The sequence below is a fragment of the Myotis yumanensis genome, unplaced genomic scaffold, assembly GCF_028538775.1.
Source record: "Myotis yumanensis isolate MYYU_CA2020_CCGP unplaced genomic scaffold, mMyoYum1.0.hap1 SCAF_5, whole genome shotgun sequence".
Lineage (NCBI taxonomy): Eukaryota > Metazoa > Chordata > Mammalia > Chiroptera > Vespertilionidae > Myotis > Myotis yumanensis.
Window position 1 is genome coordinate 61818916 of NW_027223756.1, and position 27196 is coordinate 61846111.

Sequence of the window (27196 nt, forward strand, 5' to 3'; positions counted from 1 at the left end):
GGTAGTGCGATCTTCTGATATTTTCAATTCTTAAATTATCTTTTACTTAAATTATTTTCTACTTTCATCAGGAAGTATATGTGCTCATTCCTAATTTTCTTCATCATTTAAGAGCTTCCTTCATAGCTGCCCATATGTTAAAACTGTAATCGATGATATTTGCACTCAGTACTAAATAGTAATATTGACATAGGCTTTAGAAAGCATATTGCCATTACAAATACCCAAGAAAGAGATAACTATAAAATAGATTTTTGTTTCTAATGTATTATAAGAGAGATTTCTTGTCTCTTATAATTTTTTTTCATACATGATAATTAAATATTCTGTAAAAAATTTAAGCATCTAGATTATGGTAGTAAATTTATTACATTACATTCATCTATTTAATTTTACTTTTGAGTCCTTGTTCAGTAATGATATACTTTAATTCAATTCAATTATACTTCATTCATTTAGATTTATGAATTGGAGAACTGAAAAATAATCCCTGGTGTTCTTTAAACTTTTATAAATGCAATATTTTTTTTTCATGGAACATTGTAAAAATGCCGTTCTGTGAGCCATATAACTAAGATGCTAATTAGGCAGGTTTTTTTTATCATCAGCAAGCAACAAGAGGGGGAATTGAAAGACAACATATGAAAGATTTTAGATAAAATGCTTTTGTTGAATGGGATATTCATTTTCACTATCAATGCCTCCAGTACAATGAGATGCTCACTTATTTCTGAGTAGCAGTTGTTATTCTCTTTCTGGTACATTATAAACATTAAACAACAACAACAACAATAAGAACAAAAAACACTATAGTGCTGTATAGGCTTGGGACCACTTAGAGATAAATGCGAAAAACCTCAATTGGCTGATGGGCTGATAGGCAGAGAATCACTTCAGATGCCTCAACATTTTTATAGACAGCTATTTGTTAGATTTCCTCACATCTACAGACTTTCTTCACCCTCCTTGCTTTTAAGCGGACTCCATCCTCCTTATTGAGGGTTTCTTTTGTACACATGTCTGATATTCTCATTCTAAGCAGCTTTGATGTGTGTGGGATGAGGGAGTTGTCTGCCTTCACCATTTTTGCCCATACTGTCATTTACAGATCATGGCTCTTCTACCAACATAAGAAGGAAAAAAAAAAAAGAAAAAACAAACAACAACACATCTCTTCAGAAATGTATAATCCTCCACTCAATTGTATCACTTTCAACTCTTATTTCTTGTTATCTACAGCATCTAAGTCACCCTTCATCAACAGTTACTTATTGACAACCTCATGTACTACCTTTATCTTTATACTAAGACCTGCAAAGTGATAACTGCTTCCATTCAGACAACTCTACCATATCTCTCCCCGCTTTCATAAGATCAACATATTCTATTATTGAACTGTCTCTATTGCTCACATTGCATTTAGAATAAAACCATTGCTACAACTATGATAATAGTGTCTATTATCTTTAAAGAAATAATAAAATACTTTTTATAGATTTAAGGCCGTTTATGACCTAATCCCTTTTTTTAAAATTGCAGTTTCTATTCAATATTTTTTTTTGTATTAGCTTCAGGTATACAATATAGTGGTCAGATAATCATATACCTTACAACCATATTTGCAGTCTCCACCTGGTACCATTATTGACTGTATTCCTTATGCTATTTTTTTCCCCTCCTCACTGGCTCCTTCCTAATATTTGTCTTGTGCTTCAGTCAAACTTCTCACAGTGCTTCTGTTATGCCTCTAGTGCATCTCTACTCCTATCATTCTCTGTGGAACCTGTTCCAGCTCCTCAAAATTATATTTTCATAGAATTCTATGCAAGCTCCTCCAATAGTTGAACCCATTTTTCAGACATTATTTGTTCACATGTTTGTCTTCACTGTGAGACTAGGGTCCTTAATAAGAGAAAGATGATCATAGTATTGTTATCCTGAACATGTAGTTCACTGCCTGGCACGTGGTTCAAATTCAGAATGCTGAGCGAAGGAATGATTGAATATAATTAGTAGAAGTTACTTGCAAATATTGCAAAAACTTTTTTCTGCAATCTTGTCACTTCTTAGGAAAAAGATTTTACTGTTTTCTATCTCAAGTAAGGGATAATCATTTTAATTATTCTGATTGCTCAACGTGTTCAAATTTTTTGGCAGGTTCAATCTGACCATCTGCAGATAAACATAGGCATAGATAAAGGGATTTGATACAGAAATCATTAACAATTTTTTAATGAAGACTGGCCCTCAAATTTTTTATAACCTAGTAAAATATAGCATAGTATATAAACAATTACATTATGATAAGAGTTATAATAGAAGTAGGGTCAAGACATGTCTAGTAGAAGTGAAGAATGATGGAGAAGTCAGAGGTGTGGCAGTAGAGACCGTTAGGTAATTAATTAAATGTTATATAAAATTATTTTCAAGTCACTCATAGCTAGAGATAGAGAAAATATGGTTGTTTCAGTTTTCTTGATAGTTAAATAAAAATTCATTTTCTTTTATTAGAAGAGTTGTTCCCTCAGGCTTAGAGAGGGAAACGGGCATGTGATAGAAGTGAACTCAGAGTAATTCCTGTGCTAAAAACATGCACTTCCCATTTTCCTACAAGATTCTGCCTTTTGTTTAAAACTTACATCAAGTTGTGTCAGTTAGTTTAAGGATTTGTCCTGTGCCATTCCCTATCTGCATCCATATTACTCTGTCTTTTTCCTATATTTTCAAAGCTAATTATGATTATAGTTATTGCAGCATTTATCATATTAAGCTTTATATCAAAGGACTTTGTTTATCTTTGCACTCTCAAGGTAAGGTATTAAAATGTGTTAAAGAGTCCACTCAGTGTAGTACCTAACAGACAATAGATGTTAAATAAATGTTATTTGAATAGAATTTTCATATGTAGTTAATTTTAGTAAATTTTATATCTGCATATAGTGAAGATGTAGATTAAAAATATTTATGTCACACAACATAAATAATATTAAGCAAATAGTATAGATTGAGAAACTAGCTAGAAGATGGTACTTTTTTTTCTTTAAGTATGTTTTTGAGGATACTTTGTTGTTTTAGAATCTTCAATAAATTCTTAAATAGTTAACTTTTCTTTTTCTTTTGTACTAACCTAAAAAAAAAAACCCTCTACAGTGCTTTTAAGCTCTACTTACTAATATTTTACTCCTGAGTGAGAAAAATAATAGAATTTAGGAACACAAGATCTAATCCAAGCTCTTCAAGAAGTGAGCTGTGTGACTTCAGTATATCCTTTAATCTCACTGGGTTTCAAGATTTTCATCTGTAAAATTAAGGGATTGAACCAGATTATCTCCAAAGTCACTCCAGCTCCAATGTAAGATTGCCTCAGACCAGAACATCTAGCTCTGTGCTGTTCTCTCTAATGCCTTCTGATATTATAGAAGAACTACCAAGTATTAATCAGTCTTTCAATGGAGCCAAATGTTCTTTGGAACAGGAGCTTCCTGGGCAATGAATAGCTATCTATCTATCTAATCTAATAAAAGACAAATAGGGTAATTAACCGTACCTCTGACACACTTCCCATTGGCTAATCAGGGTGATATGCAAATTAACTGCCAACCAAGATGGCGGCCGGCAGCCAGGCAGCTGAAGCAAACAGGAGGCTTGCTTGCTCCAGTGATGGAGGAAGCCAAGGTTCCCCGCCTGCCATGGCTGGGCTCTGAGCTGCACTCTAAGAAACAAACCCCAGATACCTGCTTTCAGCAGCAGGAAACCTCAGAGCTGGAGCTGCAACAGTGTTTCAATTATAGAAGCCAAACAAACCTCAGATGCCTGCTTTCAGCATCTGAGGCCTCAAGCTGGAGCCAGGCCTCAGAGCTAAAGCCAGCTCTCAGCTCCAGTGACAGCCATAGAAGGTAAATAAATCCCAGAATAAAAAAAAGAAAAAGAAAAAAAGGAGAAGTTGGGAGCTTCAGTCGCCCGCCAGCCTGAAAACAGCCCTCAGCCCCTCATCCAGGCTGGCCAGGCACCCAAACGGGACCCACACCCTGATCTGGGACACCCTTCAGGGCAAACCAGCCAGCCCCCACCCATGCACCAGGCCTCTATCCTATATAGTAAAAGGGTAATATGCAAACTGACCCTAACAGCAGAAAGACTGGGAATGACTGGTCACTATGACACACACTGACCACCAGGGGGCAGACGCTCAATGCAGGAGCTGCCCTCTGGTGGTCAGTGTGCTTCCACAGGAGGAGCTCTGCTCGGCCACAAGCCAGGCTGATGGCTGCCAGTACAGTGGTGGTGGTGGGAGCCTCTCCTGCCTCCTCAGCAGCAATAAGGATGTCCGACTGCAGCTTAGGTCTGCTCCCTGCTGGCAAGTGGACATCCCCCGAGGGCTGCCGGGCTTCCAGAGGGATGTCTGATTGCCATCTTAGGCCCAATCCCCTGGGACCTTTCAGTCCGCAGGCCAAGGCTCTCTCCACGGAGCCAAACTGGCTAGGGCGGCCACTTTCTAATTTAACTTCCAAATTTGATACTTATACACTGAACACTTATAAAATCTTATTGGCATACTGAATTCTACGGAAAAGTAGTAAAGAAATAAGATTCTCTTTGAAAATTACTAAAAAGGTAGAATGGTAAAAGACTATAAGAATTGATTTTTTTTTTTAATTACAGAAGGAGGAAAGAGGAGAGAGGGATAAGCTTTTCTTTAAATAAAAGAATTGTGTGTTCTATAGACAATACTTAAGAAATTATCTCTCTTCTCCTTAAAAAATATAACCTCAAGAAGGGAGGACTTTGCCTTCAGGACATTGTATTATTCACTGTCATGTCTATGTTCCAAGTAAACAATAAGTAAATGTTTTGTTTTTAATCCTCACCAGGGGATATTTTTTCCATTGATTTTTAGGGAGAGGGGAAGAGAAAGGTAAAGACAGACAGAAACATTGATGTGAGAGAAAACACATTGATTGGTTGCCTCCTGCATGAGCCCTGACCAGGCTCCGGGCCTGAGGAGGAGCCTACAACCAAGGTAGGTGCCCTTGACCAGAATTGAACCAGGGACCCTTGATCCTCAGACCGACGCTCTATCCACTGAGCCAAACAAGCTAGGGCATAAGTAAATGTTTTGAATAAGTTAACATTCTGTTTCCAATATCAAAATAATTATGTTAAAGCTACTATAAGATTTGCTTTTATGGATAACATGGGCAATCTTTCACCCTCAGCACCGGCTTTATTTCCTCTCCTCCCAGCCATCTGACGATGGGCAAGATAAAACACTGGAAAAGGTCAAGGACCATCCACTGCCTCAGGTCTCCTTCAAGTTGACTTTGGTTCAGCTGCTATTTCCATATTTAAGAGTTAAAATATCATATCCAGATACCTGGAGAAGAGGGTATTTTCATCATGGACTATCTGTCAAATTCAATGGAGGAATTTTCATTAATGTCTGAGTCTTGATAATTTCAAGCTAAAACAATGAAAAATATGGTAGAGAGAATTATCCCACTTCAAAAGCAGAAGGCAGGTAAATGGGGACATCTGTAATAGGGTCAACAATAAAAATAAAGTTAAAAAATAAAATAATAATAAAATCACAAAAACCTTTCAAATAAAAGTTCAGACATATAGAGCCAATGACACAATTGTGAGGAGATTCACATTGTATAAAAACTAAATTAAGCCCACCTGGCCTGGCTCGGTGGTTGAGCATCGACCTATGAACCAGGAGGTCATGGTTTGATTCTCGGTCGGGACACATGCCTGGTTTGCTGGCTTGATCCCCAGTGTGGGGCGTGGAGGAAGCAGCTGATCAATGATTCTCTCTTATCATTGATGTATCTATCTCTGTCACCCCCCCTCTTTGAGATCAATAAAAATATATTTTTAAAAATACTAAGTTATAATGTTTCTTTAGATAGCCAGCATTTCTGAGATAAAGTGTGATGCATTTTACTAGAAATTACTATTCACATAATTTTTCAGGAGAATAGTTTTAAGAAGTCCTTAAGAAAGATTGTGATGTTATATTGCATACTGAATTCCAAGCTCCACTGGTTTTATTTATTTATTTTTTTTACCAGCCAAGAAAGGATCTTGGAGAGAACTGTTCATGTGAGGGTAGTGGCGATGGCCACATATGCCTTTGAAATCTGTTTCATGTAAAGAAATGGAGTTTTGAACCTCATCAATTTTTAAGCACAAAGGAAGTACTTGACATACTGTAGTGAAAAAAAGTTATAGCCTCTCATTATTAATTCACAGATCAGCTGTTGGAGCGAAATTGTTTCTGAATTTATAGCAAACTAAAAGGAGCATCAAAATTAGTTCTTCCTTGTGGGCTCTATGAACAGCCTTCACAGGTACTAGGCAATAAATACAATATGGACGGTTTTCAAGAGAGATGAGTGCAGCTGTGATCAGATAGTAATACGCTGTAATGTGTTTTCCATCCCTAAGTCCTTTCCTAGGGAACACTATGGCTTCTTCCATTTTCTTTCTGAGGAAGGAATGTGTTGCACTCTGGTTATGTTCTATTTCCAAAAGATAAAATAAACTCCCCAGGTACTTTAAAAATTAGCATTTAGGCATCCTGAAGGGAATGCTCATATCATTTTTTGAGGCGGGGGGGAGAAGGGGGTGCATGTGTGTGTGTCTGTGTGTGTTTGGTTATAGTCAGCTAGAGGAATTCAAGGGTGGTGAGGTAGGCAGCCCTAACGCCCAGTCTTGATGCTCCTATTCCCTCAGCTATACTATTTCCTCCACGCTTTAACTTAAGCCCTTTGGATTCCTAGTTTCACTTTCTCTTGGGTAATTCCAAACCTATCTGGGTTTTGGAATAATGTAGGCAATATAAGTCAGAAAATTGGCTCTGGACTCTTAATAAGAGTCTCATTAGTTGAGAAGGAAAAACTAGTGTCCCTGTTCAGAAATCTATGAATCTCATTAGAACAGCAATAATAGTAGTAGCAGACACTCTTTGCTCTTTTGCGCTGGGCAGTCGACTATGCATTTTATGTATAGCATGTATAGTGATCTCAGTAATCCTTCAAAGGAGGAATTCATGGACACTGATAGAGAATGAAATATGAAAACTATATATCAAACAAAGAAAAGCCCACTGGAGGTGAGCAGAACCTTACCAAGTCGTTCTTGAATTAGATTGCAGAGTTCAGGATTAAGTCTCTAATTTCAAGATAAGCATTTTAGGTAGAGGCAACTGTGAGTGCAAAGTTACTGACTAGAAATTCTCTGGCATGTTTGAGGAGCAGCATGGAGGCCGCTGCTGCTGTAGAGGTAGGAGATGAGTTTGGAGAATTCAGGCCGGTTGCTGTTATTCTGTGTGATAGAAGTGATTAAAGGTTTAGATCAGAGATGGGGCTGGATCTGATTTTCATTGGGAAAATGTCACTGTAGTGTTGTGGAAATTATATTCTAAAAGAACAGGGGTGGTGAACAGTTAGGAAGCTATTATAGAAGTCCAAGGACAGGACCTTCAGGACAGTGAGTTTTTTTTTCAGGGACATGATATTAAGAATGAATCAGTATTTGCCCGGCTGGCGTGGCTCAGTAATTGAGCACTGACCCATGAACCAGGAAGTCATGGTTGCATTCCCAGTCAGGGCATATGCCCAGGTTGTGGGCTCAATCCCCAGTGGGGGTCATGCAGGGGGCAGCTGATCAGTAATTCTCTCTCATCATTGTTGTTCTATCTCTCTCCCTCTCCCTTTCTTAACCCAATAAAAATACATTTAAAAAAAGAATGAATCGGTATTTGGTAACTTATCTTTCCTCAAGGAGGATTTTTTGTTTTGTGATTTGGTGCTTTCTGTACTGCATTTTTTTAATTTCCAGATTTAAATAATGCTAAACAAAAATGCAGATGTTACAGTTAGAAAACATCAATTAGTTTCCTGTGTGTAAGGAAATACACATATGATTTAGATAAAAGACAGAGGAGGCTAAATATAGAATTCATAAAGTGTGAAAAATATGACTAGCACCACAACAGGAATGTGTCTTCAATGCCATTGGTAACAAACAACTGAGGCCCTTCAGTCTCCTCCACTCCTGAGGGATTATGTGTGCAGGTAGGTGTCCTGGAAGCTGTGCATGAAGTAGATTGAAATGTGACTGAGTGTTTGAGAGAAGTTTAGGATGCGATCGCAGAAGTAATGCATGAGCTGATGAGTGTGTGTAAAGGTCTCTGATAGACACAAGTACTGCAGCTCTGCTAGCCCACGCCTTGCCTCTCGAGGAGCTGAGGGACAGAATGAGAGGCATTTCTCTGCTTTACACACTGCACTTGTGTAATCGAGGCAGCTTGTATTCGCTGTCACAGGCTGCACTGCTTAGTTGGTTCCCTACATTTGAAATGTGTTTTCCTGCTTCTTCATCTGACTGCCATTTCCTGACATTTTCTTTATTTCCTCCAGGAAGACTTTCATAGTCTGTGTAAATTGTCCATTTTTTAATGGAATTTCATGCCTAATTAGAAATAAACTCAGTACACTGTATTAAAGTAACATGTATTCATTAGTGTCACTTTAAAAATATTTGTTTAACAAACATACATGGCAGTGAATATGTGCAATAAACTGTTATGTTTGTTACATGAATTAATTTGGTCCTCACAAAACCTTTTCCAGTAGTTGTATTGCTATTCCCATTTTACAGATGAGAAAACTAGATCACTGAGGACTACACCATCAGTATGTGGTAGGATATGAAGCTAGTGCCCGGGCGCACATTATTAACCCTAGACTCTGAACTCTTTAAGAACAGTGACTGTTTTATATTCAGAGGCATATTTCTAGTATGTAGGCCACTTTCTGAACTGTCTGAACACCTTGACAAAGGGAATCAAAAAGGTGAAAGAGGGTGAAACATATTAGAGAAATTAGTAACCATATAAATGTAGCTGGAGTATAGGGTAGCATTGTTGAAAAATAGTATGAAATAAGGCACACATTATTTTATGGACGACCTTGATTACAAGACAGAGAAGTTCACTCAATTTGCATGACCATTAAGAGTTATTGGTTTTTTGAGCAAAATTTACAAGTTATTACAAATAAACCAGTTAAATAAATATTTACTAGATATGCTGCTTCAGAATTAAGCTACTGTTGAAATTTAAAAGAGATACTGTCATGTTTAGATTTTGGTATAATGTACTGACTATTAAAAGTAACTTTAATTTTTTTGAAACCAGATCTGGGAAATGGGCAATTTATACAGACTAGAAAGGGCACCACTATTGGGTATAGTTTCATATAAATTATTTTTGAAACTCACAGAAATTAACTCAGAATAAAACTGCTGATGAACCCACACTTTGTAAGGAACTAAAACTATGGCATGGTAAAAGAACAGGTAAAAATTTCAATCCTATTTAAAATAAAATGGAGAAATAATAGAACAGTAAAATCTTCAGTAGAAACAAACAAAAAACAGAAAAAGCTTGCAAGAAATACATTATGACAGCTTAAGTTATTAGTGGCACAGGGCAGTTTAGGGCATTAAGTGAAAAGTCACTGACTGTCAGTTCTCTAAATTGTTGTTTATTTTAATTAGCCATGGCAACTGGACAATACACTTAATCTTTCACAGTCATCAGAAGAAAAAAGCAGCATTTAATGACCTTACTATCAGATGAACCTTTAAATTTTTTCTCTTGGAAGAATAATAATACAATTATGTATTGCACTAGATCACTGGACTTGAGAGAAAATAATTCGTATTCCATATTTTAATGTTGACAGATTGGCATCAAAAAGCTCATCAATCATAAACAAGTAGAATTATGTTTAAACATAGGCTCATATACTTGAATGTGCTAAGCAGAAATATCTCACCGTTCAGCATTTCTAAATATCCGGGTGCTGAATTCTCTGAATAAAGAAATGATGTATGTTAGCTATCCATCACTCAACCACCCATTGTAGACATAAAGAATAATATCAAAACAAATTAACACCAGTATGCTGAAATGCTGAGTATTTAGCCCCCATAATGCCATATGTACCTTTTTGAGTAGGTAAAAGATGAGAAGTTATTTTAAAGCCAAAACAGCTATGTGAGCCTCAGAATGAAGTGAACAGTCAAGAAAACCTGTTGAAGGGGGAAATTGTAGCTCTTAAATGTGTTCATGTTTCTTTTTCAAGGAGATGATCTAATTTCTAAAAAAAAGAAAATAATCAGTGACTGATATTGGCATTATTTTTAATTTTAATATGTTTTCTTGACATCTTGTAATTATCATTAATGATAATAGGTATAATTTACTAAGCACCTACAATATATCAGAGTTTCACACATGTATTTCCCTAATCTTCACTGGTAATGAATTATTAGAATATATAACAAAGAAAAGAACAAAGGCTCAGGTAAAGTAATTTATTCAAAATGTCACAAACTAGTACATAGGACACCAGTACTCAAATCCCCTGATTGCAAAACACACCTTTTCATTTTACAATCATTAGGAACCTGCATTAGAATATTCTTGCTTGACATTAGAATTCATATCAATATTTAAAAGAAGAAAATAATAGGACTGTTAATTTTTTCCAGATGCAGAAAAAAAATAATTTTCAGTTAATGTTTTTCTGGAAATGCTAGTGTGTTTTTATTCTCCTTTTTTATTTGTTTTCTGAATTATTTTTTGCTTTTATTGCTTCCTCACCTGAAACACTTTTCTCTTTCCTTTTTAATGAGCTTAACTAATGAATCCTAGATATATTAGACAATTATCTAGGTTGCCTTCATATATAAATGTGGGGTAAAAAGATTAAAAACACCTGACTTATAGCACCATGATACATAAATTACCCCTTTGAACTAAATACTGAAGTTATACAAAGGAGTCTAGAAGCATAGCTCTTAGCTTATAGTAGACTCAGAGAATCTCTAAATGCATACATTGAATATGTATTTCTATTTTTAATTCTTTCAGGTAAATAACCTAAATTACATAGATAGTTTTTATTTTGTTTTGTTTCTACATCGAATGACTATTATGGTCTTCTATGAGATGTTTATGTTTTTATTTTATTTGTAAACATTAACCAAAATTAAAGATGGACTGAGGATGTTGTAAAACTCCTATTCAAATATGCCACAAGCCAGGGAAAAATTGATATCATCAGTGCTATATTGAGTTAGACTTTGTCAGCAATTTTTACCCTTTTTTGCTGCTAATTAGTTTTAACTTAGTCAGTGTTTTGATATTTAGGCAGCTGATCAATGATTCTCTCTCATCGTTTCTCTCTCTCCTTCTCCCTCACTGAAAGCAATAAAAATATATTAAAAAATTAAAAAATTAAATTAAAATGAACAGTTTGGGAGATATCTCTGTATCATTACTAACACATTGTCATTTTTATAACTGCACTATGAAATTTCACTTGGTGGATGTTTCATAGTCAGTGTTGAATAAATATCCTTGTGCATGCTACTTTGTATTTATTTTATGAGCATTGATTAAGGGAAGATCCTGCAAGATATAATTGCTTCATTAAATCAGAATTATATTTTGATTTCAGAGATAACAAATTATTCTAACAAAAAGCCTAAAACAATTATGCCTTCACCAGTAGTATGTAAGAGAAAATATTTAATCACATCCTTACCAGTATTTAATCTAAACACACTTTATTATTGTTACCAATAGATTGGTAAAAATAAATAACTCATTTTTAAGCTTTAATTTATTTTCACCTACTCATTTGTGAAGTTTTGAATCTTTTGATGTTCATAGGCCATTAATGCTCCCTCTATGTAAGGAATCGCCAGGGGTTTGCTTGTTAATTTTTCTTTTCAGTTTCTTTGTTTTTCTTATTTTAGTAATTTATTTTACAGTAAGACTATCGATCTCTTTGTATTCTATTTATGCTCATTCTGTAGGTTGCATTAATCATTGTTTATTTTCAAAGTGTACTCACCTTTAATCAAGCTTTACCTTTTAACTTACACAACACGGTATCTTGCGTAAAAGGTCTCACCTTTGCCAATATTTAAATACTAATGTTATAATATTGTTATAATACATTTATTTCATGCTGACTTTTAATATTATTATAATTTGAATACTTTCATCTATCTAGATATTATTTTGTGTAACAAATGAGTTATACAAATATTTTTTTCTTATTACATAGCTGATTACCTCAATACAATATATTATGTAGTCTATACTTTTTCTACTGATGTAGAATACTTTTTTAATTTTACATTTTTTATTGTCATGTATGACATGAGTCTGCTATTGAAATCTTTATTCTGTTCTACCAATACTGTAGTATCTCCCAGCATCAGTGCCTCTGTGTAGTCTCCTTCCAGGTTGACCTTAGGCTTGGCCTCCTGAGTCCTTTATGTCAATGAGATATAAGCAAACGTGAGACAAGCAGAGACTAGCTTTGGCATTTAGAATGCTGCAGTCCACCTTGTAGGAAAGTTTTGTATAGCAACCTTAGACATTTTTTTTTCAAATCTTTCTATTCTGTGTCTTTTTTGCTTAACAGTCTCTTCTTCGATTCATTTCTCTTTTCTTGCATTACATGATAAGCAGCCAGGAGGAACCAAACCACTCTTTCAACTCTTTGCTTGCAAATCTCCTCAGCTGAATATCCAGTTTCATCCTTCCCAAGTCCTATTTTCCATAAAACACTAGAACACTCATACAATTCAACCAAGTTCTTTGCCACTTTATAACAAGGAATGGCCTTTCCTCGAGTTTATAATAACAGATTCCTCATAATCATCTGAGATCTCATCACATTAGACGTTACCACCCTTATTTCAACATTCTGGCCATGATTACTTGTGTGTTCTCTAAGAAGATGGAGGCTTTCTTTCCAGCTCTCCACTTTTATTTCCGAGCCCTCACCAGGATTGCCTTGAGTGGCTCCTGCATGGAAATATTGGCTTTTTCTAGCATGCACCTCCAAACCCTTTCAGCCTCTGCCTCTTACCCAGCTCTAAACTGCTTCCGCACTTTGAGATGGTTCTTACAGCAGCACCCCACTTCTGGTACCAGTTTCTGTCTTAATCAGTTCAGCCTGCTTTAACAAAATACCTTAGACTGTGTGCCTAAAACAACAGAAATTTATTTTAAGTGGAGGCTAGATGTCAGAGATCAGTGGGCCAGTATGTGGGGTACTATGAGGACCCTCATCCTTGCTTGCACACTGCCATTTTCTTGCTGTCTCCTGACATTGCAGAGGGAGCGTGATAATCTCTCACTTCTCTTTTTATAAAGGCACTAATCTCGTTCATGAGGGCTTTATCCTAATGGTCTAATTTCCTCCCAAAGGGCCCACCTCAAATACCATCACATTGTGCTTTAGGACTTCAACATATACATTTGGCGTGAGGAGGAGGGAGGGTATAACTATTCACTACATAGCAGTTATTTAAAATATTTTACCAGAAGTAAGAAAATGTTATTTAAAGAAAAATTTATCTCAGGTAAAAATTCTATATAATAAAAGCCTAATATGTTAAGTGTCTGTTTGCCCGGTTGTCCATTCAACCAATCAAAGAGTAATATGCTAATGATATGCTAAGGCCGCTCAACTGCTTGCTATGATGTGCACTGGCCACCAGGGGGCAGAGACTCTGACCAGTAGGTTAGCTTGCTGCTGGGGTCTGGCTGATCAGGATTAAACAAGATGGGCTCGACAAGCCCTGGAGCCCTTCTGCAGTCCCTCCCTGGCTGGCCAACCTCCTGCATCCCTCCCTGGCCCTGATCATGCACCAGTGGGGTCCCTCGGCCTGGCCTGCACCCTCTTGCACTCTGGGACTCCTCAGGGGATGTCAGAGAACCAGTTTCAGCCCAATCCTGCAGGCTAGATTGAGGGACCCCACTGGTGCACAAATTTGTGCACCGGGCCTCTAGTAAATAAATAAATAAATAATCAAGAATTTTCCTTTTTCCAGCATGTAAGTACACAATTTTTCTTTATGAAGTGTCAAATGATCCTAATTAGAAACTAAATGTGTATTTTATAACCCTCACTCCACATATCTTTGTATATTCAGTAGACTTGAGATATTCAGACTTTTTTGCCAGGGAAATCTGTTCTTGATGTTTTGAATTTTATCCCAAGATTCACACTACACCCTTCTCTACCATGCTTGCTATCCCAGAGAGCTGAGTAATATGGCTTCTGGTTGGTTTGGCAATGAGAAGCCTGACTAGGGATTTGTATGAAGAAGGAAAATAGGACTGGAGTCTATAAACCCCATCCCCCAACTTGCCTGCTGATTTGTGGGAGACCAGCTGTTTCTTGAGATCGAACATCATTGCTCCTCCCAAGAGACCCCTCCCAGCGTAGCTCCTTTCTCTCAGGGCACAGCAGGGACAACAGCCTTATTATTACTTTCCTCATATTACAGCACTATCCCTTGCGGACAATTCCTATTTCTCTGTATACAGTCTTTTTATTGTATCCTCTTTGACTTATTCTAATTGGAATTTATTTTCTTTCTGGATTCAGACTAATATAAGCTCTGTCTTCAAGTGAAAGCTTACCGTAACAAAATGTGAATTAGTAGCTAAAATAGGGATGTAGCTGTAACCATCACTTCTCTAATCTTTGAAGATGTTCTCTAAACATTCTTTAAAAGTCGGGGCATCCAATTATAGGTACCCACTACTTGATTATAATTACCTTAAGAGTAAGGATTGTTTATTCCCTTTCCACTTCCTTTATAAGGTTTTACAAAGTACACTGAACATATAGGCTGTGAATAATTACTGAATTTTGTCACATAGAATCCAATTTGTGCCAAACCTGGTTCCTTATAGAAATTTTTTCTTCATTCGTTATTTCTGTTTTGCAGGTATACAATGGACACTTTGATAATATTTCTGAGCAATTAATAGATTTAAATTTGTTTTTGCCTTTGTTTTACCTCCATTTCCTCTATTTACCTCAGTACTCAAATTATTTTCCGTTCTTCTACTGACTAACTCCATTTCTGCTACATGACCTCTGATTCACTTATCTACTTCTTGATAAAACACAGCCTAATCAGAAAAAATGGGTGAGATCAGGGAGGCTGATATTTTCAGACTTTCGTGAATCTGAAAACTAAGTTAAAAAGAGCAACCAATTTTTTAAAATGGCATTTTAAGGCATAGTTGTCAGTCTTTTCCCTAAGCTCTTACACTCTTTGAAAAGAGATAAAGAACTTTGGTATTTGAAATATGGTTGGTTGTAAACAGATGCCCCTCGACTTACAATGGGATTATACCCTGATAAATCCATCAAAAGTTCAAAATGTCGTAAGTCAAAAATGGATTTAACACTGCACGGTAGAGTACTGGTTGTTTACCCTTGTAACTGCGCAGCCGATTGGAATCTGCATTTCACTGTAGCTGCCCAGTACACGAGGAGTATCATACCACATGTTGTTAGCCCAGAAAAGATCCAAATTCAAAATCAAAGTATGGTTTCTACCGAGTGCATGTGGTTTGTACCATTGTAAAGTGGAAAAAATCTTACGTGGAACCATTGTCAGTCAGGGTATATGTATATGGTGTGTACAGAATTCTTAACCTGCTTTTCTGTATGTGCAGTTAATCACTAGAAGGGACAGACCTTTGGACACTATATTAATTCTGTAAAGCAATTAGACATTCTGAATATACTATAATTAAACTACGCCTTCATGCCTCAATTTTCTCTAGAAGAAACAAAGTCCCCACATATCAAAGGGATAGGATACCAAAATGGGGGAACTTAGGAAATTTAGTGTTCACAAACACATTCTCCTTTTTTATTTTTTTAGAAAAAATAAATCTAAAAATGAAAGTAAGGAAGAAGTAATGTAGCTAAAATCTTTAATATAGAATTTCTATAATATAAAAGTCAGGTAAGAGGGTGTGCTCTGATTCATCGTAGCTTTTTCAACCTATGTTTGAAAAGAGAAAATATCCAAGTACTATCATTTCTCAAACACATCTAAGCATTAAGACTATTCAGAAAGTGTCCTTGCTCTAAGTTTAAATCTTTACTAAATGTGTCAATTCTGTTTCTCTGGGCTTCCCCTCTCCTGTGTATGGATGTGACCACTCTTTATGAACAGGTATGTTTTACTGAGCTATTTATGTGAAGTTCAGATAAAACTAAATCCTCTGGTACTTGAGTAGGAACAGCATTCAATCTTACAAGGGTCAGTCCAGGATAATAGAAAACAACTAAATATAAAGGGATTCATAAACTAGTGAATGATGGCTCGTGTCAGATTTATGGTTTGTGTCTATGAAAACTCTGTCAGCTATAACACAGTGGAAGATGCCATTTCAAGAGCCCATTGTATGTGTGGGTTTATATAGTACTAATGTGTGTGTGGGTTATAATTTTAATTTGTCACCCAATTAGCATTTATCTTCCAGTTGGAAAAACAAGATACTTATAATGCAATTAGTAAAACAAGATATTAATAATCCTTCCCACTGTTATTTATGAAACACTAACTACTTGACCCTAGATTTGAATATAGATTTTCACAAGTGATATTTCAATACAACTAATTCCTTAGGTTGTTCATATTCTTTTTTCTGGAATTTTATTTCAAAGAATATGGTTTCGACAAGTGAGCCATAAGAAATGCTTGGGGAAATGTTTTTTAGATGTAGATTGCAGCAATGTTGTTTTTATAACAGGATAGAGTGTCGGCTAATCTTATGCTCAAATACACCCAATCTCCACTCACTACTTCCCATTTGCATCCATTAATATACATGGAAAGACTTGTTTTAAAATCTGGGGAAGTGCAGATGATAGGATTTGAATTAAGAAATAATGTAGGAATGGAGAAGTAGCACATAGCACCTGCCCCAGCTTCTAGTATGGGGATTGACCCTCAGTGGTTAAATATTAAAAGTCAGTGGTAATGAAAACTCATCGGTAAGAATCTATGGGGACTCTGGGGGCAGGCAGTATTACATTAAGACTCAGGAGATAAAATAGTTGTTATTCTGCAAATCTTACAGGGTTCTTTCACTCCAACCTTTGGGGTATCATAAAGGTCATTAAATGCAATTATGAGATTCCTGCATTAGCATATCAGGTGATATATTTGAAAGCAGAACAGGGGTGGAACAATATGTCAGATGCCCTGGGGTGACAGTGACTGGAAAACTGGGGACTCTATGTGACCAGACCCATCTGGGGACTAAGTGAGAGTGTTATGGGCGAGACATGAGACCTCGGTTCTTGTCTTCTTGAAGGAAAGATTTCAATCAAAAGACAAAGTGTTTAGAAAAGCAAGCAAGAATTTATTGACCGCAGCAAAAATATACTAAGGACAGTGAAATAAGGAAGAGCATAGAATAAGTAACAGGACGTACAGGAGGCAGCTGATCTGTGATTCTCTCTCATTGTTGATGTTTCTATCTTTCCCTCCCCCTTCCTATCTGAAATCAATAAAAATATATATATATATATTTTTTTTTTAAAAAAGAATAAGCAACAGGAGAGCCTAAGTGGGCCGCTTTGGCTCACTGGGAAATCAGGAAAAAAAGGGGGGCCATGGGCACAGGTTCAGGGTGTTAGCCTGGAACGAGCTACTACTGCCCATTGCTCTTCTGGTTGCAAGTCTCATGAGGTCCTGTAGCAGTTAGGGGATATATGCCGTAGGAGGAAGGAGCAGGGGAAGGGAATGGCATGGGTATGCTCCCTGGGGAGGAAGGAGAACACACAGGGACCTTAATTTTCAGTAGTTTTAAAGGCTGGGCATTTTGGGGAGGTCTTAGAGGCAGATCAATAGAATATTCACCAGCTTTATGCTGAAATACCAAAATGAGATTTATTCTCTTAATTTATCTGCCCTAGGTCAGCCTAGGGCAGTGATGGCAAACCTTTTGAGCTCGGCGTGTCAGCATTTTGAAAAACCCTAACTTAACTCTGGTGCCGTGTCACATATAGAAATTTTTTGATATTTGCAACCATAGTAAAACAAAGATTTATATTTTTGATATTTATTTTATACATTTAAATGCCATTTAACAAAGAAAAATCAACCAAAAAAATGAGTTCGAGTGTCACCTCTGACACGTGTCATAGGTTCGCCATCACTGGCCTAGGGGGTGAGGTGCTTCCCCTACAATGATCCCCTGCTAGGCATCTAGGGCTTTTCACCCTGGTGACCTTCAGTACCTGGCCCATCACCCTTGCTCTGTTCATTCAGTCTAACTGCTTACCACACTACTACTTAAGGTATAAAGCAGTGACAAGTTTTATTTATTTATTGAGGATCTACTATTTTGCTGATAGTCAACATACATTTGCTCTCATCCTGGAAGCAAGCTAGTATTGTTATCCTCCTCCTGCTGATGAGAAAATGGAAACTCATGGAAGTCAAGGACATTATGTAAGGTCACTTATATTTAAAAAATGCCTGGCCGGCGTGGCTCAGTGGTTGAGCATTGACCTAAGAACCAGGAGGCCACAGTCCCATTCCCAGTCAGGGCACATGCCTGTGTTGGGGGCTGGGTCCCTAGTGTGGGGTGTGAGGAGGCACCCAATCAAAGATTCTCTCTCATCATTGATGTTTCTATTTCTTTATCCCTCCCCCTCCCCCCTCTCTCTCTAAAAAACAAACAAACAAACAAAAAAAACAATTAAAAACAAACTAAAAAAACTGGATCATGAAACTAAATCAACCTAGATTGAAAGCCCTTACTTCATCAAAAACAAGTTCTCTGTGTATGAATCATTTCAGATTCTCATGAGAGTAAATGTATGTTGACTATGAAAAGAGTAATTAAATTTGAGCCTTTTTATAAACTTTATAATAAACTATTTTTGTTGTAGGTGGTGGGAGAGACACTAGGTGTCTGACTGGTGGGAGGGGTCAGACCCAACCTGGGTTCAGCAACCTCGGCACTTGGGTTCTGTCCAGGAAAGAATTCAGATCCAAGACCCAACCCAACAGAAAGAGAACATTTATTTGGTAAATTAGGGGTAGAAGTAGTAATTTCTAGAAGAAATGTGCTTAGGAAACAAGTTATAGAGGTAAAGGAGGCCCCGTAGAGCGTGGGAGTAAGGAAGCTAATGGGAGCGTGCCTAGGGCAGGGAGGCAGAGGGGTCAGGGGAAAACACAGTTGTGCCTCCTGGAGGGAGAGCCACTGGATCTTCAATCTTAAGAGTTTTTAGGGTGGAGATTTTAGGGGAAGATCTTAATAGATTATTCAGCAGCTTTCCTCGTGTGTCCTTTCAGGGTTGTGGTCTCCACTGAGTGATTGATCAGCCCCAGGGCAGGGAGTCATTATTTATTGCAGCTGGTCCTGACCGCAGCCATGGCTGGTTTCGTTGCTATCTGGGCCTGGAGCTGAAATAGAACTGAGGCCTGGATGTTATCTCTAGGGAGGAAAAGTCTAGGGGGTCCAAACCAAATGACCAGTGATATGCTAGGTGCTAGGGGAGGAAAGGTCACCCTGAGGCGAGGCCTCACTCAACAATTGATTGTCCCTTGCTAGGTATCTCGGGCTTTCCACACTGAAGACCTTCTGTACCTGGCCCATCATCCTTGCTCTGCTTATGTCTGTTTAATTGTCTACAGCATTTTTTTTCCCCTAAGCATTCAGAAAAAGAAAATAATTGGAGGAAAAAATGCTATCACCCTGTCACCAAATCTAGCAACAAATCCAAGCAATGCCACCCGAGTGCCAGTCACACTTCATTACTTGAGATTTTTTTTCTAGTAAAATGATTTCAAGAATAACTTTTAACTCACATCTCTTAATCTGCAACCTCTTATACACATTCTGATAAATATTAGACAAACTATGCTAAACTTTGTACTATGCAGAATTTTATTATACTAAGCAGGCATGAAAGTTGAGAGCCCTGTAAATATTAATCACAGACTAATGAACAGTGGGAGATTTCTGAATATCAATCTGTACTGGAGGGAAATTTTGAATTAGAGACACCACTTCCTACCCAATAAATCAGTGGTGAAAAATTGAAGGCATTCTCATGCATCAGGTTATTAGCTAGATCTCCAGTCCTAAAGTAGCATGCACTGCCTGTACCAAAGTAGATGTGATTTTATCACCCCACTGTAGCTTTTGCATTTTTAACGGGACCATTTTTAAAATTTTAATTACCTCCAAAAGAAGCTGGATTGTATCACCACCTGAGTGCATTCTTTAGTATCAGAGTTAAAATAGTTCAAGAGTAGTTAGAGCTTGTCTCGTTCATTCTTCCTCATTAGCATTCAAAAACCATTGCCCAAAGGGACTAGAAAACTCAAGGTTAAGAGGAGAACTGAAATGCCAAAACTTGATTGGCTTATTGCTTTTATTAAATGTGCATATTACTGCTTGTGCCTCTGAGCACATTTACAATGTATAACAGAAAAAAAGACAATATATTTGATCATAATTTCATAAATGATAGACACAATCATATATCTACACACCTACATATTTGTAATGACTGTCCATTCATTGATGGGATAGCATTCATTTTCCATAGTCAGAGTTAATTATTTATTAATACAAGTATGAGAGTAGATAATGATATTTAGGATTTTATATTTTTTGATGCTGACAAAAAGAATGGGATTCAGTTTTCAGTTTGAATTTTTTCTTAAATTCTTTAATATTTAGGTAGCATTTATAACCTTCAGTGTGCATTAATACTTTAATGGGAACATTTAGAAGTAATTGTTAATATGTTTCTTCATTCCATTGTCATCAAGACAAAATTTTATCTTTAATACTTATGGTATGAGCTATGCTTACTGAAAAGACACACACAGTTATTAAGGACACAGGAAAAGAGTAAGTTCCAGATATAAGCCAGAAATAGTAAATGGTATTTTAAAATACTGCAAGTAAATATGGAAAAAGTAATAGTTACTAAATTAAGTAGTAGTATAGCATAATGCTATAATTAAGCATTAGTCACTAACAGTTTTCAATTTTTATCTCTCAAAATTTCTACTCATTATAAGCAGGGGAGTTAGGTTCTCCAATATATTCCCAGTGCTATGTGTTGAGCAGTTGCTCAGTACATATATGACATCTTAATAAAGGATCATTTTTTTAAAAAAAATTAAATATATTCTTATTGATTTCAGAGAGGAAGGGAGAGGGAGTGAGAGATAGAAACATCAATGATGAGAGAGAATCATTGATTGCCTGCCTCCTGCATGGGGATTGAGCCTGCAACCCAAGCATGTGCCCTGACCAGGAATCCAATCACAACCTCCTGGTTCATAGGTTGATGCTCAACCACTGAGCAACACCAGCCTGGCTAAAGAATCAGCTTTTAGAACATTTTAAAAATGTATCTATTGATTTCAGAGAGAGAAAGGAGAGGGAGAGAGATAGAAAAATCAATAATGACAGAGAATCACTGATAGGCTGCTTCCTGCATGCCCCCTACTGGGAATCGAGCTGAAACCCAGGCATGTACCCTTACCAGGAATGGAACCATGACCTCCTGGTTCATGGGATGACACTCAACCAAATGAACCACACCAGCCAGGCTGTAATTTTTCTTTTTTTATAGGAGAATTTGTACTCTCCAATGACATCAAATAGTCTTTTCATTATGTTCACATAGCTAAAATTGTAATATGGTTTCCCAACTAAATGCAATGTAGTAACATAGAAGCAGTTATAATTTTGTTTATTTTAGTAAAATATTTATGCTGTGTATTCCTTGCTTATCCTATCTAATAAAAGAGAAACATGGTAATTAGCCGTTTGGCCGCTATCCTTCCCATGGGCTAATCAGTGAGATATGCAAATTAACTGCCAACCAAGATGATGGCCGGCAGCCAGGCAGCTGACACGAACAGGGAGGCTTGCTTGCTTCAGTGACGGAGGAAGCCAAGCTTCCCCGCCTGCCTTGCCGGCCTCTCAGCTGCACTCTAAGCAACATTGTAACAAATATAGAAGCTAAACAAAACCCTGGGCTTCAGCTAGCAGGACCGCAACATTGTTTCAAATACAGAAGGTAAACAAAGGCCAGAAACCTGCTTTCAGCAGCGGAGGTCTCATAGCTGGAGCCGAGCCTCAGAGCTAAAGCTGGCCCAGAATAAAAAGAAAAAAAAAAAAAGGACAGGTTGGGAGCTTCAGTCACCTGCCAGCCTGAAAACGGCCCTCAGCCCCTCACCCAGGCTGGCCAGGCACCCAAGCAGGACCCCCATCCTGATCCAGGACCCCTTCAGGGCAAACCAGCCGGCCCCCACCCGTGCACCAGGCTTCTATTCTATATAGTAAAAGGGTAATATGCCTCCCAGCACCGGGATCAGCATGACAGGGGCAGCGACCAAACCCCCTGATCGCCCTGTGGCGCTGTGTGTGACAGGGGGCGGGGCCACAACCTCCCTATCCGCCCTGCTCTGTTCGTGACAGGGGGGAGCTCCTCAACCCCCTGATCGGCCCTGCTCTGTACATGACATGGGGGAGCTCCCCAACCCCCTGATTGCCCTGCAGCTCTGTGTGTGACAGGGTGTGGCGCCCCAACCCCCCCCCCCCATTGGCCCTGCCCTGAGTGTGACAGTGGCAGCACCCCAACACCCTGATCTGCCCTGCTCTGTGTGTGACAGGGGGCGGTGCCCCAACTCCCCTATTGGTGGCCCTGCTCTGTGAGTGATAGGGGGGAGCTCCTCAACCCCCTGATCGGCCCTGCTCTGTGCGTGACAGGGGGGAGCTCCCCAACCCCCTGATGGGCCCTGCTCTGTGCGTGACAGGGGGTGGCGCCGCAACCTCCCTATCGACCCTGCCTTGAGTGTGACAGGGGGCAGTGCTCCAACCCCCCAATCGGCCCTACCCTGAGCTTGACTAGGGGTGGCATCACAACCTCCCGTTCCGCCCTGCTCTGTGCATGACAAGGGGCGGCGCCCCAACTCCCCAATCGGCCCTGCTCTGAGCCCGACCAGGGGCTGCACCTAGGGATTGGGCCTGCCCTCTGCCACCCGGGAGCAGGCCTAAGCCAGCAGGTCGTTATCTCCTGAAGGGTCCCAGACTGCGAGAGGGCAGGCCGGGCTGAGAGACTCCCTCTCCCCCCCTGAGTGCACAAATTTTTGTGCACCGGGCCTCTAGTATTTTTATATTATATGTGGAAATGCTAATTTTTTTACATAAATAAAACTTTGTGTAAGAATTACCATACTAAAACTGAATTGCACAGATGACAACATAATAGGCTTTTGTGGAGGTTTTGTTTGTTTTATTTTGCTTTGTCCTAATGCAATGTAGTCATTTTTCATTTATAAAAAATATGTAGCAATATTTTTCTGATCTTTATTTTTATGGAAATTTTGAATATGATTAAAAAGTGCTTTAATCAATATTACTACTAAAAATAAAAGCCCTTCACATTTCTAGTGGCCAATTATATAATTTGTATATAATATTGCATAGTAGTTTCTATCTTATTTTATCTTATTTAACTTACTTATTTTTGGTAGGAAGCCACCAATGATATAGGTAAGGGTTTCAAAATATGTTTACCCTTGCCATAGGGATTTTGATCATTTTCAGCCAGTATTCAGAAGAAACACTTGTAAAAGCATTAATGTAATTAAAGATGTCCTCAAAAACATGTTTAATTATTTAATTTTTAATTGAATTTAATAGAAAAATGCCCCAAATCTCCAAAGTTCATCATTGTTCAATATAAGACAACCAATACAATGCAGGTATATCATTAAAAACAATAACAATATAAACATGGCAAGGGTGAAAAATGTAACTAGTATTTAAAGTGTATAATAAAACAAGTGTTAAGATCATAGAGGTAATCAAGGTGATTCTAAAATGTGATACACAGAAGTCTAATAGTTCTGTGTCAAAAAAATAATAAATCCACATCTATTAACATAGTCCTTTGAGGTTGATTAAAATGCAAAAGATATGGATAATTATTTAAATAGTTATGTGTCAGAGTTACTAGGAGATCATAAGGAGTAAATGAAGTGAGTGAAATAGATATATAGTCAAGCCTTTTATTGTTGCCGGCTTTTATAGCAGTTAACCAAGCTTGCTCAATATCAAAGATCTAGAGACATACAAAATAACATTTACTTTTTTTAGCCTCTTTTGTTGCAATTAACTAGATATACTATTTTTAATTATTTTGGTTTCTACTGCATGAATTATAATTGTTTGGCTGTAATGGCCTAGAGTAAGGAGGATGGAAGCACAAATAAAGGTGAACTCGGAGACAATTAAGAAACAAATTGCTGCACAGCCTGGCAGTGAACACCTGGACTTGTGATGGCCCTTCCCACTGTCCACGGTGCTTCCTTTAATGGTAGCCACTCTTCATTTTCCTGACTAACTTCAGTTTTTCTTTTTTCAGGTTTGGATTTATTCTTCATAAAGATGAAGCTGCGCTACAAAAAATTGACCTTGAGACCATGTCATACATCAAGACAATTAACTTGAAGATTTATAAGTGTGTTCCTCAATCGCTGGCATATACACACCTGGGAGGATACTACTTCGTTGGCTGCAAGCCAGACAGCACCGGAGCAATTCCACCACAGCTCATAGTGGACAGTGTAACCGACTCAGTCATTGGATTCAATAGTGATGTGACGGGCACTCCCTATGTGTCTCCAGATGGACACTATCTTGTCAGCATTAATGACGTGAAAGGTCTGGTGAGGGTCCAGTACATTACCATCAGAGGCGAAATCCAGGAGGCTTTTGATATTCACACGAATCTGCACATATCTGACCTGGCCTTTCAGCCGTCCTTTACGGAAGCCCATCAGTACAACATCTACGGGAGCTCCGGCACACAGACAGACGTCCTCTTTGTGGAGCTCTCCTCTGGAAAGGTCAAGATGATAAAGAGCCTTAAGGAGCCACTCAAGGCCGAAGAATGGCCCTGGAACCGGAAGAACAGGCAAATCCAGGACAGTGGCTTGTTCGGGCAATACCTGATGACACCTTCCAAGGACTCTCTCTTTATACTAGATGGACGACTCAATAAGCTAAACTGTGAGATCACTGAAGTTGGAAAAGGAAATACAGTTATTTGGGTTGGAGATGCCTAGGAGCCCTATTAGATAATTATTGAATGAAGAGTTTTCCAGTACATTGCACTTAAGTCATTGTTTAAATTTACAGTTTAGTTTTTTTTCAAGTTTATCTCCTACTCATACTCAAGTTAACTCAATTGTCCCAAATAAAATGGATTTTTTCTTTTTTGGGGGGGGAGGGAATACACAATTAGTCATATCAGTTGATTAGAAATTTTTAACACATTATTTAATAAGAAAATATATTAATCACAAGACTCAAATCTATAATTATGTTTTAAGCCAACAAAATAGGAATTTAAATACTTAAAAAAATAACTCAACTGCAGGGAATTTCAAATGACTTTCAGCCCCATTTTATGTTAAGGGTGGTTTATCTATTTTTCTTCTGTCCTTTTTTGGTATGCTTATACCAGAAATAAAAGGTATTGTGGAAACTTAAAATTCTTAATTCAAAATACTCTGTCCCATTCACTGTTTAAAATCTTTTGTGCCTTGAGGGAATGTCACAAGAGGGAAAGGAAGGGTAAAAGCTGCATACGGAACACTCATCACTATAAATCTCTTGTCATTAAAAGAGAAATGTTTAACATCTCTTGCACTAAATCCTGCCTTCAGTTATTTGTTTAATGGAATTTCATTTGGAGGCAAAAGTCAGCCTTAGGTTCTATACAGGTGACAAAACTCTATTTGACACTCACTGTATAATCTGCAGCTTGCTATGGAAAATGGGGAAGGAAGGAGGAAAAAAAAATCATTATGGTAAAATGTTTGCAATGTATTCTCTACTCATCTTGCTTTCAATTACTAGAGTGCATTATGTTCGTAGTGCAAGTTTGTCTGGGATGTCAACTGCTTACAAACATTTATTAATAGTAAAATAGATTTTTTTTTCAAGTAGTCCAGTGTTGCATCAGCAGGAACTCTCATTTCTTAAAGAAGAAGCATTATTTTTGTCTGCTTAGAGTAAAACATATGTAGGAAAATTAACACCAGAGAGTAAAAAGCTGGCTAGAGAACTGATGAATATTAGTGTTTTAGGAGGATTAGTTTAAAAATTGGAAATGAGGGGATAGCTCCACAGTGGTGAGTAAAAATGTATGTCACCATTGCCTTTACTATTTACATAACCCATCAAAAACTTCATTCTTTAACAACTTTCCTAAGTGACTTCTGTTAAACTCCTACATCACCCTTAAATGACCCACTCACTAATTCTGTACTGTAGTTCAGAACCTAACTAATCTTATTTGAGGCACTGCATAGAAGTAAAAAAATAAAAATAAAAAATGCATTTTTAAAGGTAAAAATAAGGCCAGTAGAGGTGGATTAAAACTAGAGAGTTGGTTTATTGAAATAAGCAGATCATTATCTAGGCTCAAAGTAATAGCTTACATGTTTTGAGAACCTTTTAGTTGCTTTTGCTTTGTTGCTGCTAAAAATGCTAATGGGCTGTTGAAATGACCTCCATATACTGAAGGTAATCCAATAAGGTCTTTTTTAAATACAAATTTTACTCAAGTTTAAATTGTGTAAAACTGCTTAGAAACCTGAAATTTTATAGTGTGTAATATCTTACGTGTATATAGCATCCTGAACTGTGTGATACAGTAGATTTCTTCTTAGCTTAAGGAAACATTATGGGAGGTAGATTTAATAAACAACAAAATCAGCTTATGTTTCTACTTATCTGCTTTCCTTTCTAGCAATTTCCTCCCTTGTGAACCTGAACCATATTAAGTGTCTGTTCCTAATGATTTAATGTAAGTCTGTCTCACCCATCCTTCTTTGGTAGCTTACACCATGTGGATGCTCCATCTATAGACAGTGCTTGATAAAAGGAGAATAAACTTCTTACCTTTTAAACTTTGAGAGTTCAGTCAATGCTTTCATGTGCATACCAATGTTTTGTGTGTTCCCCCATTGCTTCAAACACATGCTGGTGCTCCCCATTATTTTGAAAGTGATGGGATGGAGTAGAAAGCATGCGAAGTGTGATCAAATAAGAAAAGACAATTTAGTTTGCCTTTTTATAAACAATTCTAAGTTGCAATTTCTCTTTGTATTCAATGTTTAAAGCAAGGAATTTATCATTTTTCAAGTCTCTATTTCTTTAGAATCCCTTCCTGTGTATTAAAGTAATGAGTATCAGAATGGAATATCAAAAGGAAACTCAAAG

At 37.5% G+C, this 27196-nt stretch overlaps 1 protein-coding gene across 9 annotated transcripts in view; it reads left to right on the plus strand.

Moving 5' to 3' along the window:
* Positions 1-26883, plus strand: part of FSTL5 (follistatin like 5) — a 725468-nt gene extending 698585 nt beyond the window's left edge. For all 9 annotated transcript variants that reach the window (XM_070415376.1, XM_070415375.1, XM_070415378.1 and 6 more), the window contains one exon: positions 24330-26883. In XM_070415376.1, the coding sequence (XP_070271477.1) occupies positions 24330-25032 (703 nt within the window). In that variant the 3' untranslated portion in view covers positions 25033-26883. The remainder of the gene's footprint in view (positions 1-24329) is intronic.
* Positions 26884-27196: the final 313 nt, after the last annotated feature.